This window comes from Glycine max, chromosome 8, assembly GCF_000004515.6.
Source record: "Glycine max cultivar Williams 82 chromosome 8, Glycine_max_v4.0, whole genome shotgun sequence".
Lineage (NCBI taxonomy): Eukaryota > Viridiplantae > Streptophyta > Magnoliopsida > Fabales > Fabaceae > Glycine > Glycine max.
This window is the reverse complement of record NC_038244.2, coordinates 8,206,817-8,226,703: the sequence shown is the minus strand read 5'-3', so window position 1 is coordinate 8,226,703 and position 19,887 is coordinate 8,206,817. Positions and strand designations below refer to the sequence as shown.

Sequence of the window (19,887 nt, the reverse complement as noted above, 5' to 3'; positions counted from 1 at the left end):
GAACAACGTCACCAAACTAGGCAACTTGATTTTTTTTCTTTCTATAATCACGATTTCACAACTTGAGATATTGGTGAATATTATGAATAGACATCACCAAATTATAGCAAGAATGGAAATCACCACAAACTTTATTCAGAAAGAAATAAATGGCATTGGAATCAGAGTAAGCAACTAGCTAGCTTTCCAAATTTTCTACTAAGCCAGCTTTAATCCATGTCAAATATCCCCCACAGGCTGTGTCTCTAAAATAGAACAAGAACCTAAATTAATTGCGTAGCCAAACAAGAAGGTACAGTCTCTATTAGTATACTCTTCCGTTCCAAAATAATAGTACAACTTTTTGTTCTTGTTATAAAATAATAGTCTTTTTATTTTTTTAATCTATTTTTTCTAACAATATCTCAGAGTTGACAAAAAATGAAGCACTTTAAATCTATTTTACAGATAAATGAGTTAAATACACATTGAAGATAACGTATGTAGCTTAATTTTTATCCATAACATGAATATATTAAACATACAAATAAGATTAGAATAGTTAAATAAATATTGTACTCTAATTAAATTATACTAATTAGTTAATTAATAATATGACATTAACCAGTTATAAGTACTTGTATATGATGGAACAAAAAGGGAAGAAACTGAATTTATTTTAAAAACATAAATTACTTAATTGAATATCTTTACAATAAATGAGAAACTCATTACTAATAAATATAAAAAAGAAATATTGAAATGTTTAAAAATTGGTAAGAACATAATTGAAACCTGACATTTCATGGACATTATATTTTTATGAATTATTCAATTTAATAATATCTGAAATTAGTTTTAAATTTAAAATTAGATAAATAAATATGTAAAAAGTTATTGTTACAAAGTAATAACGGAGATGAAGACAAAATGGGTATACACGACCCCAAGCGAAAACGAGGATACTTTATTGTTACAGTAATAAACATATTCTTACGCGGTTTCTAGGAAGTTACATGCACCAACCTATTTAAAAGTAAATAAATGAAAGGAAGGATACTTTATGTAAGCCGCACACCAAGACACTAAAACAAAAGAAAGAGAAGAAACACGAAGTTTAGAGCATTTTAATGCAACAATCCATTTTTTGGGTTATTGGATCATTTTTTTAGTGTCATTATATTATATAGATACAATTTTTTTTTTGTAGAATTTAATTTGGGGTTCTTGGATTTTATTTGTATAGAAAAAAAAATCAAAATTTTTTTTTCTCTCAAATGACATTAAAAAATAATATTATTTTTAAAAAATGAAGTTCCTCAAAGTTATTTTCTAAAAACCTAACATTACATGAAGAACTCTTGATCGAACGATGATAAATCTGGTCGAAAGAGATTTTTGACTTCAATAATTTCTATTAAAGATTCTCTTAGATCATAAGAATATCTTTAGGGGAATAATTTATTTTGGGTTCTTGAATCACTTTTTATTATTTCATGATGTCACATAGAATGTAATAACTTTTTTTTTTATTTTTTATTCTAATGGTAAAATCTAATTTGGGTTTTTGAATTTTACTTGTACAATTTTTTTTAAAATAAGGATTCTTGAGAATTTTTTTCCTATAACTCAACCACTAGCATAGAAAATTCTTGAACAAGAATAATAATAACAAAAATAATAATAAATTTGATGAACAAGGATTCTTGAGTTCAAAAATCTCAAAGATGTTCCAACTAATGAGAAAAAGTAGAGTAAAGGTTGTGAAAAAAAAAAATAATCGGTGGACACTAGTGATTTAGAGCGTTTAAAGGAGGAAAGAATATTAGAACCAAAAAAGTAATAGTTTAGTAAGTTTGCAATAACAATCACACATAAACAATAAGGGTGACAATTGAAAGACAGGATCAACACTAAGGATGACTAATAATACACTAAATAAGTACAACATATTTGTAATCCTATAAAAATATTCATATTTTTTTAGTGTGTTCAATTTTTCAGCTGTCTTTTTTGTAATTTGTTTTTAATTACTCAAAGAACTATATCATGATATTAGTATTTTAACTCATACAATATGTAGCTGTAAAAAAAAAAAAAAAACTCAGACAAGATGTATGCATAACTTTCATTTTTTTTCAAACAAAAGTAATAAAAAAAAATAAGTACAACATATTATGTACTTCAAAAATAAATAAAAAAAAATTAAAAAGAAAAGGAAATTTTTAATAATTAATGGTTTGTTTATCTAGAGAAGTGTTAAAAATATTTATTTGTTAATTAAATGATAAAATATTTTTAAAAAAATAGATGGATAATTAAATGAGTACCCATGTATAATTTAGACGAATATTTTCACTAGCAATTATAATGTTTTTAGTAGTTTTTCTTACATGGAAGCAATTTTAAGAATTATTATCATTCACATTGAGTTACATGCCTTGTCCTAATTTGTTATATTAAGCTTTTAGTTTACATTTTATTTTTTATTACTTTTAAATATATATTTTTTAATTTGATTTAACTATTATCCCCAAAAATTTATTTTTCCATCATCTCAAATTATTATGATTTATCTTTATTTGTAATTGTTCACTTGGTTTTCTTAATTTCTTATATTTTTCATCTTAATTTTTAAATTGAATTTCAACATTTTTTTAAAACAATTATTGATATTAGAAAAAATAAGGTTCACAATGTGAATTATTTATTATAAATTAAAAAATATAACTTATAGTTTAAAAACATTTCTTTACTATGGATTTTAAATTTTCATATATAATATTTTTTTTTATTTTCATAATAACCATCTTGTAGTCATACTGGGAACAATTTCTAACAGAACTGAAAGTTTACATTGATAAATACATGACAATTAAACTTAATATTTTTATCATAAATATATACTAAACTATTTTAATAAATAAAAATATTTTTGTTTAAAACCCATATTGAAGATTTGAAGTAATGGATCATAGTTTAGATTCTTTTTTTCCTCTCAATTTTAACACATCAGTTATTTTTTTCTTTAATTTAATATATAAATTATTATTATTATTATTATTATTATTATTATTATTATTATTATTATTATTGTTTATCTTAATTTGTTTAAACTAAATTCTGGTAGCAGAATGATGAGTGAAGCTTGCGTTCGATTCACCAGTTTGCTTCACTCTGCCTTTCCTTTCCATTCCCTTCATAGCCCAAACCCTAAACGCCGTTGGTTCTTCCCGCCGGCAACCGCACATTGCCAGTTCTCCATTTTCTGATCAGGTCCTTATTCTTTCGATTTCTTCTATTTCGTGATCTGCGATATGCTCTATACACTGTAACTATTCATTTATCGTTATTGTAGATGCCATTTATAGTCACAAAGTGTTACGAGTCAAACCCCTGATAATGTAGTTTTGAATTTTTTTAAGGAAATTCGTAGAAATTGATGAAGTGGCTTTCGCTGTGTTGTGGACTATATGCTTCGGTGACCTAATTTGGTCCCTCATTGTGTTCGTGGTTTTGTGTGTATTACTAATATTAATACCATAAAAACCAAGTGCTTGGGTGTTGAGATTAAGAAAATTTTCTACTAGTTGTTGTGGGCTTGTGGCCATCACTGTTGTTTTTGCGTTTAGCATGTGCATTCGAGGGTCTGAGATTTGGAGCTTTATATCTCTAATTTGTTTGTCCTTATGATGGGTTGTTACTTGTTAGGGAGTGTACCTATGTGAAATGTGTATAACTCCCCGTTGTATATTGCTTCCATCTTCAATGTATTGGTGAGGGATTTTAGTTGGTAAGTTGCGGAGCTTTTCTCGGGGCTGATACGAGGCTTGTTCTGTCAGTTTTCTTCATTAAGACTGTCATGTCAAATTGATATGGTTTTAGGGTAGGCTTTCAAACTTCAGTTTGTCAAATTGGGTTAGGCTCTTTCAAGGCGTGGAGATTGGAATGTTAGTGTTTTGTTTTCATGTGAATGAAGTATTTTTTTCTTGTATGCCATTAAGTTGTTTCACAGATTAAATTTGTACAATCCCTCTGTAACAACATATTTTTTATTTTTGTTTGATTTACATCATACAGTTTACCTCTCTTAGTTACTTTCCATTCTCCACATTTCGTTTAGTTTTCTTAGTTTAACTTACTTTAAATGGTGCCCTGCAACACTACAAGAGTATTGTCAGGTCTCTGGAGCCTCCTTTCTGTACCCCAAAAAGTAAAAGTCAATTTGTTACTCAGTTTGTTTTCTGTTGAAATAAACAAGTAACCTAATATTGCTTTTATTTTGAAACATTTTTATTTATTTTGAAAGAGTAAATAATCAAATTAGTGCCTAAAAGATACATCAGTAATATATAATGATGAAATTTATATTCATGGTCCCCAAATATGTATTTATAGCTTATTTTGCTTTTATTTTGAATTAATCTCTCAATATGTGTTCTGTCAGTCAAATTAATTCAGAGATTTGTGATATGAGGACTGATTTGACCTAAGAAATACCCATTCAAGAACCTTCAATCATAATTTCTATCATTCAGGAACTAATATGACCTAAACTTTATCATTGAAGGACTAATTTGACTATTTACTTAATTCTTATATGGAAAGGAAAAATAGATTTTAGCACAAAAAAGAATAACCCCAAGCCTCTACGAATGGCCATTATGTTTGAATGGATAAAACAAAATTGAAGCAAAAATTGCATTCCATTTCCTTTAGTATATCTGTAAATGACCTCACAATGGTTTGATTCTGTAGTTTAATATTATGGTTTGCATTTTTTTTGTTTGACCAGGAAGAATGAGGCCTACAATGATGCTTAGGGCTCTAACCAAGCAGTTTCTTGGAATTGTAGGCGATACAGCAAACACTGTTGCTAAGAAGCCACCCCCACCTCCTCCTCTGGTGTCACGCAAACCGGCGTTCATTGATGCATTCTTGTATAAGATGAAGAAGAATCCAAATCTTTTGTTGAACAAGACCATTTGGTCACGGAGATCGACTATCTTGCCAGAATTTGTTGATAGCACTGTCAAGATTTACAATGGGAAAACCACTATTCGTTGTAGGATCACTGAGGGAAAAGTGGGTCATAAGTTTGGAGAGTTTGCTCTCACCAGGAAACGCAAGACCAGAGAACAAGCCAATTCCAAAAATGTTAAACAACTTAAGAAAAAGAAGTGATTTCTTCTTCTTCTTTTTTTTTTCTGTATTTTTGGACAAAAATAATTTTGCGGGTATTTTATTTCTGCAATTATTTACATCAATATATATGTTTCTTCGGAGGGCGAGTCCTGGTGCAGCGGTAAAGTTGTGCCTTGGTGACTTGTTGGTCATGGGTTCGAATCCGGAAACAGCCTCTTTGCATATGCAAGGGTAAGGCCGCGTACAACATCCCTCCCCCATACCTTCGCATAGTGAAGACCTAATAGTTGAAACCTGAAATGGGGTACGAAGTTTTTTTTTTTATATATGTTTCTTTGGTTCTCTAGATTGTATTTGAAGACCTAATAGTTTTCCCTGCGAGAATATTGGCTACAAGGATTTTGATGAAATTTGACCGTGATTGTAGTTGAATTGATTCTTTGACTATCTGAACTTTCATTTCATGTTATAATAAAACTTGTGGATGATAGATCATTGATTGATCAATTTATGCCTATCACTTGTGAGGACTTGATAAAATTTAGAGCAAATTACACTCTCCTCCTCTTCTGATAGATATGAATATTAAAAAGTGATAAAAGGGAGAAAAATATAGGTATTATAAGTGATATGATGGAATAGGAAGTAGAGGAATAATAAGTATTAGTTTTTAATAATTGTGGATGTTCAACTATCATTGCCCTATTATGTACTTTATACAATCATTTGTTTTTATGAATTTGTTGAATGATGCATTTTCAGTTTATATAAAATTCGTTTTGACTCTGACAGAAATATCAATAATCTTTGCTTCTTTTTTTTTTTTTTTTTATCAGGATTGTGTTCCATTATGTGCCCAGGTTTGCAAACATATATTTTGATCATAAAATAAAGGTTTAAATACATATATTATTTGTGTTTTGGTCTCTTATAATAATAATATTAAATGAAGACAAAATTCAAGATCGAACTAAAATTAGAGATTTTCGAAACCTGAAAACTAAACGTCTCAATTTTAAATTAGATAAAAAATAGTGAATTAACAAAATAAGAAGATTAAAGTTATATCTTAGTTTAATTAAAAACATGTGAAATTTTTCTACCGGTAAAAAAGAAAGTCCAGATATGTTGCTGCAAAACGCATATGTAGGCATATAATAACACATCCGTAATTAAGATTACAAATAAAATTAACTAAAAGCAAATTATTAATAACAGAAATTGCAATAGTTTTAAAATTATTTTTTTGGTACCATCATTGGGAAAAAAGTTGCGGGCAAAAAACAAATAAAAAAAGCGTGTTAAGGGAAAAAAATAGATTTTTTTTTCATTCGTTCTACACTACATATATTCTCTTCAAGTGATAATAATGTTAGTTTGAAAATAATTTATCTAATCTTTAACACAATTACATATGTATGATTTTTATTTTTTTTTACCGGTTGGAGTCGAAAACATTGTGAGGATTTATTAAGAATAAGTCACACATACTCTGGATCAATCGAGCTAGACAGCCTGAGACATATTTAGGATTAATAAAAAAGGAAAGAACTGTTCAACGTTCAGTTAGATTCCCATCCGTAAAATAACGAACAATCGCTTCATTGTCGGATCGTTAGATTTGAAAAATCTTGTTTCTAAATGTTGGAACTTCATCATCATCACCATCACCATCATATTCATAAACCACAATAAATAGTAAAAAAATAAATGGAACGAACATGATAAATCTGGAACCATCTTGACAACTTTGGATTATAGAACTCTCTAGACACACTCTCCTCTTTCACTCCTACCTATGTATATACATAATAACCTAAAACCATTTCCGGTGATCGTGTCAGAAACGTAAAACCATATTCTCCTGTGATCGTGTGATTTCTTTCTGAGTTCTTAGCACTTACTTTTTTCATACACATTTGTTGTCTTGTTGGGAAGCCATGGATGAGGATTTCGAGTTCCCAAGTGCTGGCAACATGGAAATGCCAGAGGAGGAAGAGATTGAGAGTCCGATTCTGAAGGTTGGGGAGGAGAAGGAGATTGGGAAAATGGGGCTGAAGAAGAAGTTGCTAAAGGAAGGTGAAGGTTGGGACATCCCTGACTGTGGAGACCAAGTTGAAGTGCATTATACTGGAACCTTGCTTGATGGAACCAAATTTGATTCTAGCCGTGATAGGGGCACCCCTTTCAAGTTCAGGCTAGGCCAAGGTACACATTCATTCATTCATGATTCACTTTTGTTTTTTTTTAGAGGTGAATTATTGATTTTTTTATAGAGAGGATTTTAATTGAATGACATTATAAAATTCTTTATGCTGATAGATACTAAGATTTAACAGGATGAAATAAGTAATATTGTTCTTTGCTGAAAAATTGATTAGGATCAATTTAGTGATTGGAGGTTTGAGTAATTTACATAGTATTAAGTTGAAATTTTGTTACTGGTATTGTATGTATATAAAAAACAATCATTCATTGATTAAAAAAACAATTGTTAATGTTATATGTGCATACATAATAAATCATAAATGTAATCAGGATGAAGGTTATTTAATTTATTGTTATACTGGACATGAAAATTAAACTTAAGTGATTAATGATGAATGGATGAATAACTATAGTATTCAATGTTTTGTGACTTGACTAATGCAGGGCAAGTGATCAAGGGATGGGATGAAGGTATCAAAACCATGAAGAAAGGTGAGAATGCCCTTTTCACAATACCCCCAGAATTGGCTTATGGAGAGTCAGGTTCTCCTCCCACTATTCCCCCCAATGCAACTCTGCAGTTTGATGTGGAGTTGCTGTCATGGACAAGTGTGAAGGACATTTGCAAGGATGGAGGAATTTTGAAGAATATAATTACTGAAGGGGAGAAATGGGATAATCCTAAGGATCTGGATGAAGTGTTTGGTACGAAACTCAATCCATTATTGTCTTTGAGATTCTTCTGTTTAGCAACACTTTCAGTATTGTTTAAAGTTTCCTTCTTTTTCTCTTCTCTGCAGTTAAGTATGAAGCTAGGCTTGAAGATGGGATAGTCATTTCAAAATCTGATGGGGTGGAATTCACTGTGGAAGAGGGTCAGTCTCATGCTTCCAAAATTTGAATTTTGTCCTTACCATGTAACTGGATTCTAATCGCAAGTAACAATAATATGACTTTTTCCCCCCCTTTTTTATGCAGGGTATTTCTGTCCTGCTTTGGCCAAGGCTGTGAAAACCATGAAGAAGGGAGAGAAAGTTCTCTTGAATGTGAAGCCACAATGTGAGTAAGACTGTTGTTATCAGCAACATTTATGTCTACACGTTTTGCTTGTGTAAGTTTATTGACATTCAAAGTTTTGCAGATGCATTTGGTGAGAGTGGAAGGCCAGCCTCAGGAGATGAAGGTGCCGTACCTCCAAATGCTTCTCTTCAAGTGGATCTTGAGTTGGTCTCGTGGAAGACTGTGTCTGACATTACCAACGATAGAAAGGTTCTCAAGAAGACTTTGAAGGAAGGGGAGGGATATGAACGACCAAATGATGGAGCTGTAGTTCAAGGTACAGTTTTAATATAATCTTTTCAAACCCTTCTCTTCCTTCATTTAAATATTTTGTATATATTGGATGGGATGTTGAAGAGTTCCATTGTTTCCTTTGTTTCAGTGAAACTGATTGGCAAGCTGCAAGATGGAACTGTCTTCATTAAGAAGGGCTACGATGATCAACAGCCATTCGAGTTCAAAATTGATGAAGGTACCTTTAACAATCATTTTAACTTCATGAATCATAAGTCTTCTTTTTTCTATTACTAGTTACTAAGTTATGTTTGATCAACCATGTAGAGCAAGTTACTGATGGACTTGACCAAGCTGTGAAGAGCATGAAGAAAGGGGAAATTGCATTGCTGATCATACAACCTGAATATGCTTTTGGTCCATCTGGATCCTCTCAGGAATTGGCTAATGTTCCTCCTAATTCTACTGTGTACTATGAAGTTGAGCTGCTTTCTTTTATAAAGGTGAGAGAACTATCATGTTTTCATCTTCTTATTTTTATTTTTTTGTTTTTAAACTTTGAACTAATTTGAAATGTAAAATTAATTACTGAAAATGGGATGCAGGAAAAGGAATCGTGGGATCTGAATACGCAAGAGAAGATTGAGGCAGCTGGGAAGAAAAAGGAAGAAGGGAATGCTTTATTTAAGGTTGGCAAATATGAAAGAGCTTCAAAGAGATATGAAAAGGTATTCCTATAAATTCCAAAAGATCTTATTTATGTTACTTGGTTACTGACAGTTATGTTGTGGTGAGAATGAACTAACAATACCTGTTCTTTTTCTTTTGGTGACAGGCCATAAAGTTTGTTGAGTATGATTCCTCCTTCAGTGATGAGGAGAAACAGAAGACTAAGGCATTGAAAATCACATGCAATCTCAACAATGCAGCCTGTAAGTTGAAGCTAAAGGACTACAAACAGGCAGAGAAGATGTGCACAAAGGTGCTTCAGCCTAAGTTTGTTTCTTCTTTTTCCTTAGCTGAATTCAATAAGGGAATAGAGTGAAAATTGCTGACATCCGAGTTTTGCTTTATCACGTAGGTTTTAGAGCTTGATAGTAGAAATGTAAAAGCACTCTATCGGAGGGCACAAGGGTATCTCCATCTTGTGGACTTGGATCTAGCTGAGATGGATATTAAGAAAGCCCTTGAGATTGAGCCAGACAACAGGTATGCTTTTGTTCTCAAGTGTGGTCAACTTGAATATACAGTTAATATACTTAGTTCCAAAGAGACAACACTGATATATGGAATTTCTTTGTATTTATTAACCACTGTTGGATGGATTTTATCAGGGATGTAAAGATGGAGTACAAAATTTTGAAGCAGAAAGTGAGAGAATACAACAAGAAGGACGCACAATTTTACAGCAGCATATTTGCAAAAATGAATAAACTAGAGCAAGCAAGAACAGCAACAGCAAAGCAGGAGCCTGTGCCAATGACTATTGACAGCGAAGCTTAAATTTGAGAGCTACCTCTGTCTCTGCATAGCTTACTAGTATGATATTCCAATTGTTGTGTCGTCTCAAGTCTTGGTCCCATAAATAGCTTTGCTCATATCTTGTGTGATTTTCATATGAAGAATGCATATGGTGTCGGTTGTCAGTTGTCTTGTCATTCAAGCTATGTACACTGATGGCTAATAAGAAATGAAGTAAAGCAAGTTTTGGCAATTTGATGTTTCCTTGTATATACCCCGAATCACCGAGATTTCAATTACAGTTTAGTTTATGTTTATTTCTCTTTTAAACAAAGGATTGAGTATGAAGAGCCCTTTATCTTCTGATTTTATTTTCAGAAATCACAATGGAATCAACAAATCCTCGTAGATACGTATCATTGTAAATCTAATTGAAAGCATCAACCTTTTTAAGGAAAATGTGGTTTACAAAATCATTCTCATCACAATCTTCATAGTAACTAACTGAGGCAGACCTCGGTAAATTTTTCCTCGGGACATAATAATAGGTATTTCAAAAGTAATAAAAAATTGAATCTGTTTGATGAGTGGAGTGGGTAGGACAAAGTTAATTTAGGAGGCAGCTTGAAAAACATAATATGGGCTCTTTTCGCCACTCTAAGGCCGAGTCTGTAAACAAATTATTGGCTCCTTCTTCTAGTACTGCTACAAAACGAGAATGCAACCGTCTAATCTACAATAGAAGTAATATACCTTTTGGCTTTTGCGATCACATCGCATATGATATGAGATGAAGCGGTTCTGTGTGAAATAAGAAGACCAAACTGCGAGAAATTTTTGAAGCATACATTAACAACAATAAAAGACTCAACAGTATAGTAGTTTCAAGTCTTCCATTTTAAGTGTTAATCTACGTAATATTTGAGTAAACTTATCATACAGTAGCCTCCGAAACATAATAAATTTGGCTGTTTGAAGAAAAAATAAACAAGTTGAGGAATTTCTAGCAACGATGCGGTTGTGCTGAAATTCTTGCCGAACTTATCTATCATCTTCCACCATTTGAGATTTGTCTTTCCTCACATTTTTTTGTACCCTATAGTTTCTGCAATGCATTTCTTCTTATCATCTTGAAGAGATGGCAAGTCAGACTCACAATCTTTTATTTCTTTCTTCAACCTGATAACATGTTCATTCAAAATTGCTTCCTTCTGTTGAGCTTCATCCATAAAATTCTCTGCCGCTGAAATTTTGAAAGCCAGAGTAGTGGCTACCTTACACCGTTGAGCTTTGAGGACTGTCAACTCATCAGTTATAGCAAAGGTTTACCTGAAGGAATATACAATGCTTGGGAAGTCTTTGTGCTTAAAGTATATAATATCTTCAAGTTCATCTGACAAGAGTTACATGTTTTAAAGGAAGGTTGGAGAAGAAGTTAAAAGCAGTCAAAAGGCGAAAGGCTGCATTGCATCAAACGTGGATCAGGTCCACCTTATAACCAGCAAAAGTCCTTCTGAACTAAGAGTCCAATCATCATTGCCAGTAAACATACATGCAATATCCACCATTGTCATTACCGGGTTGATCAGACTTATATGTTCTATACCATTTTTTTGTCCATTATCATAATGCCTTTTAAGTACCCAAGTATTTCTGAAGAAGGTCATATCTCATGGAGTTTTCACTCTCTCTCCTGATCCAACTTCAAGTTTCTTGAGGAATGGGATCCCCATGTTGTTCATTAAATTTAATATTTCTTTAGCTTGCCTTCCCTTTCCAGCAGATTTGTAAAAATGCACAGCTGCACTCATAATGAACCTGTCACTTTTTGTTGATTCACATATACTTTCAAAAAAGTTGATTCCTTCTTCCACATATCCACATTTCAGGTAACCATTCAGCATTGTTCGATGACATACAAGATCAGGAACTAAACCAAAAGTTGATAGATCCTCATAAACCCTCTTGGCTTCATGAATCAATCCAGCTTTTATGAAAGCGTGGAGTAAAATATTAAAATGGACACAAGATGGTGGAATGCCTTTGCTTTGCATAGCATGTATGGTTTCCTCGGCTTTAGAATAATTCAGGCTCCTCGTATATGCTTGGACAAGGGAAAGATACGTGAAAGAATCAGGCAAATAACCTTGCCTCTGCATGGTATGGAAAAGTTTCTCCGTTTCATGAAGAACTCCAGCATTAGCATATACATTGATCATGATATTATAACTGACCTGCATTCCCCAGCAAAGGCAAAGAATTAGCACTAAAGCACTGAAATAGACAATATTCAACAATTACAAACTAAATGAAGCATAATATATAAAATATTCCTTGCAGTCTAATGCTTGAAGCCCATAAACATAATATTGCAGAACCAATGAACTGCAAATAGCCATTCCCTGCATCTGAATACCACCTGGATAATTTATACATGGATTCTAAAATTGGAGTTTCTTATAGCAAGATATAGTTTAATGAGCAAACTGATCATAAACATGAAATAAAAAAGGACAAGTGCTGGAGAATTTTGGGCCTGTAGTACAGCTTAAGTTTTTGAATAAGAGTAATTCAATCACACCTATAATAATAGCCAACTATACTCTTGAAAATCTGGCTAAAAATTTTAACTTTACCTTTCCGGGTTTTATACCTCCTTCCTGCATTTTACTGAACAGCTGTGATGCTTCAAGCATCAAACCTACAAAATAAAATAATTAAAATTGCAACACACAGATTTCCGAAATACCAATCATGAGAAAAAATCATCATACAGATTTGATAACGTCGAAGTGCTAATCTCATTACGTTTGCACTCTCCATTTTACATTGAATCATATATTCATATTAGATATTAATGAAAAAAAAATATGCACATGAAATCCAGCCAGATACAATGTTGCATTCATAATTATTAGAATTCAAGTAGGTTAAGGTAAAAAAGACCCAGTACCAGCTTTCCCATAATAGCCAATCAAATTCATGTATGTTTTTTCATCCAAAGGGACACTGCATGAGCTAGCTTGGTTGAACATCTCAACTGCTCTATCCAACTTTTGGTCTTGTCCATAGACACTGCAGAGGCAGTTTAACATTAGTAACCAAAAGTGTAGATAAGAAAACTTCTATGAGTGAAAGACAGCCTATCAAAACTATAACCTTATCATTGTGTTGAATGTTTCAATTGATGGAGCAACACCGGAGGAAATCATGTGCTCAAAAATGCTGGATGCAAAATGCAATTTGCCTACAACACAAAACAAACCATATAAGAAAGCCTCCTGTTTCATTTTATCTTTCCTATGCATGCAGGGTGCTTGATATCAACCTGCTTCAAGCATGGCTTTGATAAAGGTATTGTAAGCCACAGTGTCAAGCTCCAAGTTTTCTTCAAGACTCCTTTGGACAATATTCTCTGCCTCCTGATGTTTTCCTGAAAAAGAATTAAGCATAAAATTATCTACCAAATGCTAAATATCTAAATGCTGAAAAGAGAAGCAACAAGGAATAGATGATGCTCCTGCCACTTCGACATTTTCTGAAACTGACAGATTTACATGATTTTCCACAATTCTATGTTATCAAAATAGACATCTTAGAAAATAAATATAATTCCCATTCACTAAATGCAATAGGAGGCCAGCATCCCCTTAAACTTTTGAAATAATTGGAATACTGTAGGAATAGCACAACATAATCAATTAAATATTTACAATTAAAACTTTTAAATTTAGCAAGACTGGGGATCAGTGTTTTTTTTCTTTTCAAAACTCACCCTATGCAAACCACTACAGTATGTATAGCACGTTCCAAACAAACAAGTTATAGATTGTGTAGTGGAAGACAACAATTATTGTCTGGCATGTGTCAGGTTGATACATGGATCAGAGTATCAGACTCTAGTTTACTTTACTTTTCCAGGGCCATACCTCCATTGGTCAAAGAATTTACAGCGATGCTAATTCCAACAGCACCCAAATCACGTCCTTCCCCTGTTGCTTGCTTGTATAATAAATATGCTTTCTCTTGTTTACCACATTTGGCATATGCATTGATCATAGAGTTATAAAGCACTTTACTAGATGTGGGAGAATTTATATATTCTGCAAAAATATCTTCAGCTTGTTTCAGCATTTGTTGTTTGCCATAATGGCTAATTAGAGAAGCTACAGTGGCTTCATCCATTCTGCAGCCAAGCTTAGTTAATTGATGGTTAAGCAATTCTGCTTTACTGATTTCTCCTGAAAAAAGAAAAATTTATGTTGAAAATGGAAATTTCAAAAGATATGGTATGATCAATTTTATAGTAGAGGGATACCTTCTTTAGACAAGTTGATGATGAGCTGACTAACAATTTTTGATCCCCCAGCAGCATAACCCAACAACAGTTTCAGTAATATTTTTGTCTTGTTGAAGTTGCCATTTGCCAGATATAAACTGAGCATCAGCCCAAGAGCTGTAGCGTTAAATTTGTCAATGGGCTCAATGGCCACAAGTTCATCATCAGATTCCATATCCCCCTTATGTTCACAAAGAATCCAATAAAATGTCATGAAGAATTTGTCATTTTTAAAATATTCAGTCTTAACCATCTGATTTGTCAACTGCTCAGCTTCTGGCAGCATTCCCTCCTTACAATAAACCTTCATAACTGTTCTATAAAGCTCCTTGTCAAAATTTGTCTCATTCTCCCTTATTTGGACAATGAACTCCTTGGCCTTATTCGTCAAATTAAGTCCCATGTACAGACTGAGCATATCATTACAGGAGCCAGCATCAGGTGGTCCTGTCTTGGAGAGAGCTAGAAATGTTCCTTCAGCAGATGCTACATCTTCTTTCATCACATAACACTGCAGCAGCACAATATAAGCAAATCGAGAGAACCATAGATTGCTAGACTTCATGAGTTCAATAACTTCCAAGGCCTTGTCTACATTTCCTGAAGTAAGATGGACTTGTGCCATTGCCAAATATGTTTTCTCACTGGTGAGCTGCCCTCGGTTCTTTGTCTCTTCAAATGTTTTGTGAGCATCCTCGTATAAACCAAGCTTTCCATAAATTCTTATAAGCAAACCATATATGACTTCATCAGTGGAAATTTTATTGCGTACCATTTCTGAAAAAAGGGAGAGGGCTCTAGGGTAATCCTCATATTTGTAATACAAAGATAGAAGAGAAGCACAAGTGTAATTACTGGGAATTATTCCTCGAAACCTCATGTCCTCATACAGTCTTTGCACTTCATCTCTGTTGCCACTTTTAGCATTTAAATTTATAAGCAGACTATAAGTTAACTCCTCAGGAACAACTCCATAATTCCTCATCTCATCAAAAGTCTTGAAAGCATCTTCGTGCAGCCCTTCTTTGACGAATGAGCTGATGGCCACTGTATAAGTAAAATTATTAGGTATCACCCCTTTTCCTAGCATATCCTTCCACACATGTACAACCTCTCTATGGAGTGATTTCTTTTGCAAAGAAGACATCATAAAGTTGAAGACAGCAACAGAAAGAATTATTCCCCTTTCTTTTATAGCAGAATAAAAAGACAGCATAGCCTTATGACGTCCCCATCTGGCATACGAACAAAGCATGGTACCACAAGCAACTTCATCTGGCTCACAACCTACATCAAGCATCTCCAAGAAGATCTCCTCAGCCAGTTTCAGCTTTCCAACTTGCCCATATAGGCGCAAAACTATTGTGTAGACAATTACACTTGGACGGTAGCTCAGCTGTTGAGGCACCAAACTATCAATACACAGTATCAATCTCTATACTTTGGAGCAAAACATCAAAATAAAATGAAATAATCATGCCATATACACCCACTAGGTTTACAAATATTTGTATTGGAAAAGGAACACAAAAATAGTCAAAATTCAAAACTGTATTGAAAAACCAAGTATATAGATAATTGGTTACGAGGGCGAGCCCTGGTGCAGCGGTAAAGTTGTGCCTTTGTGACTTGTTGGTCATGGGTTCGAATCCGGAAACAGCCTCTTTGCATATGCAAGGGTAAGGCTGGTACAACATCCCTCCCCCATACCTTCGCATAGCGAAGAGCCTCCGGACAATGGGGTACGAAGTTTTTTTTTATAGATAATTGGTTACAGACACAAAGTGACAAAACCACAACAACTATGATGCATAAAACTAACAAAGCAGGGCAAACATTCTGAAATAGTGTCACACACCCTATCACTAATGATAGGTAGCATACACTATTAAGTATTAACCGATCACTGTCTATGTGATGTTAACCATAAAGGCCCAGTTTGAATAAACTTATCCATAAGTACTTTAGAGAAGAAAATAAGAAGGTAAAATGAATTGAGCTTCTTCAATAAATTAAAATCAATTTATGCACCCTGTTTGAATAAACTTCCCCATAAGCTCATAAGCCTTTATAGGAAAAGAAAAATAAAAAAAAATGTAAAATGAATTAAACTTATCTCGTGAGCTAAAATCAATGTATGCACTTAACTTTTATAGAAGCTCTCTCATCTAAGTTCTCAAAAAACTTAAGAGCATACGGTGATTTTAGCTTAAGAAAAAAACTCAATTCTAAATTTCCTTCTATTTTCTTCTAATACTAAATGCTTTCAGATATCAGCTTCTTCCATGGGTTTTGGTATAGTCCCCCATATCGTTTTTTTTTTTTTTTGTTCTCTTTGGTTCATGAATATAATTTTAGCCAGCTGAGGATGGTAGAGGTAGTGGGTGCCAACATAATTGGGATGCACTCCTCCTTCATGACTGCAGCTGGCTATTTCTAAAAGTGCTTTCAGATAAGTTTATCCAAACAAACCAAACTCATTAACTATTTATCTAATTCCAACTACAGGAAACGATGCAAACAATTTTTATAAACCAAACCATATTCTACGCAACACAAGATTGAAGTAAGGAGAGAGAGAGAGAGAGGAAGTGAACCTGCAATTTCATCCAAGCAAAGAAGTCTCTGACTTGCCTCCACCCCTTCTGCTCCTTGAGCACAACGCACATCTCCTTGAAGCTGAGCTTGCCCACAAACGAAGCCATCACCATCCTCATGTCGTAGTCGCCGTCGACTCTCTGAGAGAGAGAGCGCACTTTCTTAACCGCGGCGAGGACGTGTCTGCCGTACAATTGGCCGTTGCGGTCATCCTGCAGGTACCGCACCATCTGCTCGGGGGTCCTCTTAATCCACCTCGGGGTCTGAGCCTGCGGGCCCTGGTTCCGCCGCAGGATGCTCTGGTACGCCGCCTTTCCCTTTATGATGCGCCTCGCGTTGTCGTCGGACAGCGGCTTCTTCGGGTTCCGACTCCGAGGCTTGGGTCGGGTGGGGTCGCCGGAAGTCGGGGACCACGGGTCGCGCTGGATGGTGCAGCGAATGAAGATGGGAACTCGAGGTTTCTTATTCTTCTTGTTCTTTATGTTTGGCGTAATGGAGTAGGGTTGATGAGAAGGTGGAGGGAGAAGTGAAGTGGAGAAGAGGAAGGGGGATTTCAAACACTCCATTTTGGAGGAATGGAGTCACTGCGTGTGATTAGACTCTGCCAGCTCCAACAACCACTTACTCTTATCTTCAGAATTTGGATATAGGACTTTGGTTTAATCAAAAGGAAAGATATGTTTATCAAAAATTACAACAGTACAAAATTCTAATTATGGGAAAATTAATATATGTGGTATTTTTATTTTTATTTCTGTTTTTTCATAATATAGTTTATTTAAGTTATAAATGCAGTAAAGCATTACGCTAAAAATGAATGTAAGGTATAAAATTTAAATTTTATATAATCTTTTTACTATTTTTAGAGTTAGACCAATAACTAAATCAAATCAACTTATAAGATTCACAGGTGATATGAAATTGCATTCACTTTGTGGAGAATCATCTTGTGTTTACATGTAGAAAATCATTTATCTAATAGGAGAATGTTTTGTATTTAATTATTTTTTATGTAAATTTTTTTTTAGTTAATGATAGTCACATGCAAATATAATTAGTTTCTTATCTTACCCAATAAGTTAAACAACTAGTACAAAAAAAAAAAAACCAATAAGGGAATGGGTAAAAATATTAATTTAAGATTTGATGGTTAAACTATGATTGATTAGATAATGATTAAATGATATTTTTTAAAAAATATTTTATATTAAGTAATATATTAATATTAAACAAAAACGTTCTAATTACTAATCGCATAGTCTACCGATAAATAAATAATTTTTGAAATATTATTAAATATATAATTATTTTATAAATTATTAAAATTGAAAAAGCAAGGTCTTAATATTAAACCTAAAAGACTTGGAACTCTAGATGATTTGTGAGCTAAATGGGATCAAAATCAGCTGCCTCATCCCCTATCACATTTCCTGTCTCATCCAATAAGATTCCTTTTGGGTTCTCCGTCTACGTTCTTTCTTCCTCTTGGTTTAAAACATTCTGAGATCAGTGCGAAGCCATGTGTGAGTTTCTTGCAAGCACACGAAGCCAACTACTATTACCCATTACGCATGCCGTGGCACCACTCCTACCCTACTGTTGCATCGCATTACCCTCTTTACATCATATCACCATCACAACCCGATTAAACAAACTAAATCTCAAAAAGAAAAGGCATAATCCCGTTTCCATCCCAATCGCCACACGCACGCGGTTTTCCATTCCCCACCATCCAATTCCACTGTCTCTCGTTTAGTTTTTCATGCATGTCCAAACACCTCTTCTTCCTTTCCCCCTTTATATAAACGACACCGTATACGTAACTCCATTGTTCTAAATCAATCTCAATTGAGCGATGGCGGTGGTGCAGGATCTAGGGCGGTTCTCGGTGGAGGAGCATAACCGGATGCTGAGGCAGGCGCAGAAGGAGGAGGAGGAAGTGACGTTCGAGGAAGTGGTGGAGGCGCAGTCGCAAGTGGTGTCTGGGATCAAGTACTACATGAAGATTTCGGCCACGCAGGGCGGCGATGGCGGAGATTCTAGAATATTCGAATCCGTTGTGGTGGTGAAGCCGTGGCTTCGTTCCAAGCAGCTTCTAAACTTCGCTCCTTACATAATATTCGGAAAATTAAAATGTAGACTAAAAACATCATTATCAAAATTATAAGAGAATTAAAATATTAATTATAGAGATTAAAAAAATCATTTTAAAATTATATATACTAAAAAAATAAAAATCACGAAATTATAAGAATTAAATAAATAATTTAACCTAAAATTTATTATAGCATATAATATAAAGGAACTGAGAGAGCAGTGATGAGTTAGTAGTGTGAAGGGTGTTTAAATTTAAATTGATATAAAATAATAAAAATAAAAAATTACTTCAAAAAAAATAAAAATTAAACCAAACTGATTTTTATGTCATTTGTTTGAAAATTTTTTCTCTTGAATCAATTAATTTAGTTCAGTCTGCCGATTTGTATGTTTTTTAAATTGAACAAAATAAAATCAAATTATAATACATATATTATTTTAATATTATGTATTTTATGTATATATTATTTAATTTTTAAAATATTTTTTAATAAGTATAATATTTCACATTTGAATATAAAAAATATAATAATTACATCATGTTTTTCTCATCTTTAAATCACCATCTTTTTTTATATTTTTTATCCGTAAGAATTAAATATAAATATTAAAAGTTTTATAATAAGTTAGTTAATTAAACTAGATGACTTTCTTAGTATCCTTTGATCTTACTCTTTCTCACTTTTGTTTGATTTTTATTTATTTTTTTAAAAAAAAGATGAAGAGAGAGACATTACCTCTCTTTTTCTCCCAATAAAAATAAGAAG

General features: G+C 33.2%; 4 protein-coding genes across 4 annotated transcripts; 3 read left to right on the top strand and 1 right to left on the bottom strand.

Annotated features, from left to right (window-relative positions):
* The first annotated feature begins 3,092 nt into the window (after positions 1 to 3,092).
* On the top strand, positions 3,093 to 5,631 carry LOC100782150 (ribosomal protein S19, mitochondrial). The gene is made up of 2 exons (XM_003531162.5): positions 3,093 to 3,255; positions 4,775 to 5,631. Exon 2 carries the CDS (start codon positions 4,780 to 4,782, stop codon positions 5,161 to 5,163), a length of 384 nt encoding a protein of 127 aa, XP_003531210.1. The 5' UTR covers positions 3,093 to 3,255; positions 4,775 to 4,779; the 3' UTR covers positions 5,164 to 5,631.
* A 970-nt stretch (positions 5,632 to 6,601) lies between these two features.
* On the top strand, positions 6,602 to 10,339 carry LOC100819747 (70 kDa peptidyl-prolyl isomerase). Its single transcript, XM_003532685.5, has 11 exons — positions 6,602 to 7,332; positions 7,777 to 8,037; positions 8,133 to 8,207; positions 8,311 to 8,391; positions 8,474 to 8,668; positions 8,774 to 8,863; positions 8,953 to 9,128; positions 9,231 to 9,353; positions 9,461 to 9,607; positions 9,707 to 9,834; positions 9,960 to 10,339. The coding sequence occupies exons 1-11, from the start codon at positions 7,065 to 7,067 to the stop codon at positions 10,126 to 10,128; spliced, it is 1,713 nt and encodes a 570-aa protein (XP_003532733.1). The 5' UTR covers positions 6,602 to 7,064; the 3' UTR covers positions 10,129 to 10,339.
* Positions 10,340 to 10,911: 572 nt separating this feature from the next.
* LOC100818679 (pentatricopeptide repeat-containing protein At5g27270) lies at positions 10,912 to 17,685 on the bottom strand. Its single transcript, XM_003532683.4, has 8 exons — positions 17,023 to 17,685; positions 14,405 to 15,821; positions 14,016 to 14,327; positions 13,415 to 13,519; positions 13,246 to 13,333; positions 13,040 to 13,161; positions 12,723 to 12,787; positions 10,912 to 12,320 (listed from the first exon to the last, which is right to left on the bottom strand). Exons 1-8 carry the CDS (start codon positions 17,587 to 17,589, stop codon positions 11,757 to 11,759), a joined length of 3,240 nt encoding a protein of 1,079 aa, XP_003532731.1. The 5' UTR covers positions 17,590 to 17,685; the 3' UTR covers positions 10,912 to 11,756.
* A 648-nt stretch (positions 17,686 to 18,333) lies between these two features.
* On the top strand, positions 18,334 to 19,495 carry LOC100818141 (cysteine proteinase inhibitor 4-like). Its single transcript, XM_003532682.5, has one exon. It carries the CDS (start codon positions 18,879 to 18,881, stop codon positions 19,188 to 19,190), a length of 312 nt encoding a protein of 103 aa, XP_003532730.1. The 5' UTR covers positions 18,334 to 18,878; the 3' UTR covers positions 19,191 to 19,495.
* Positions 19,496 to 19,887: the final 392 nt, after the last annotated feature.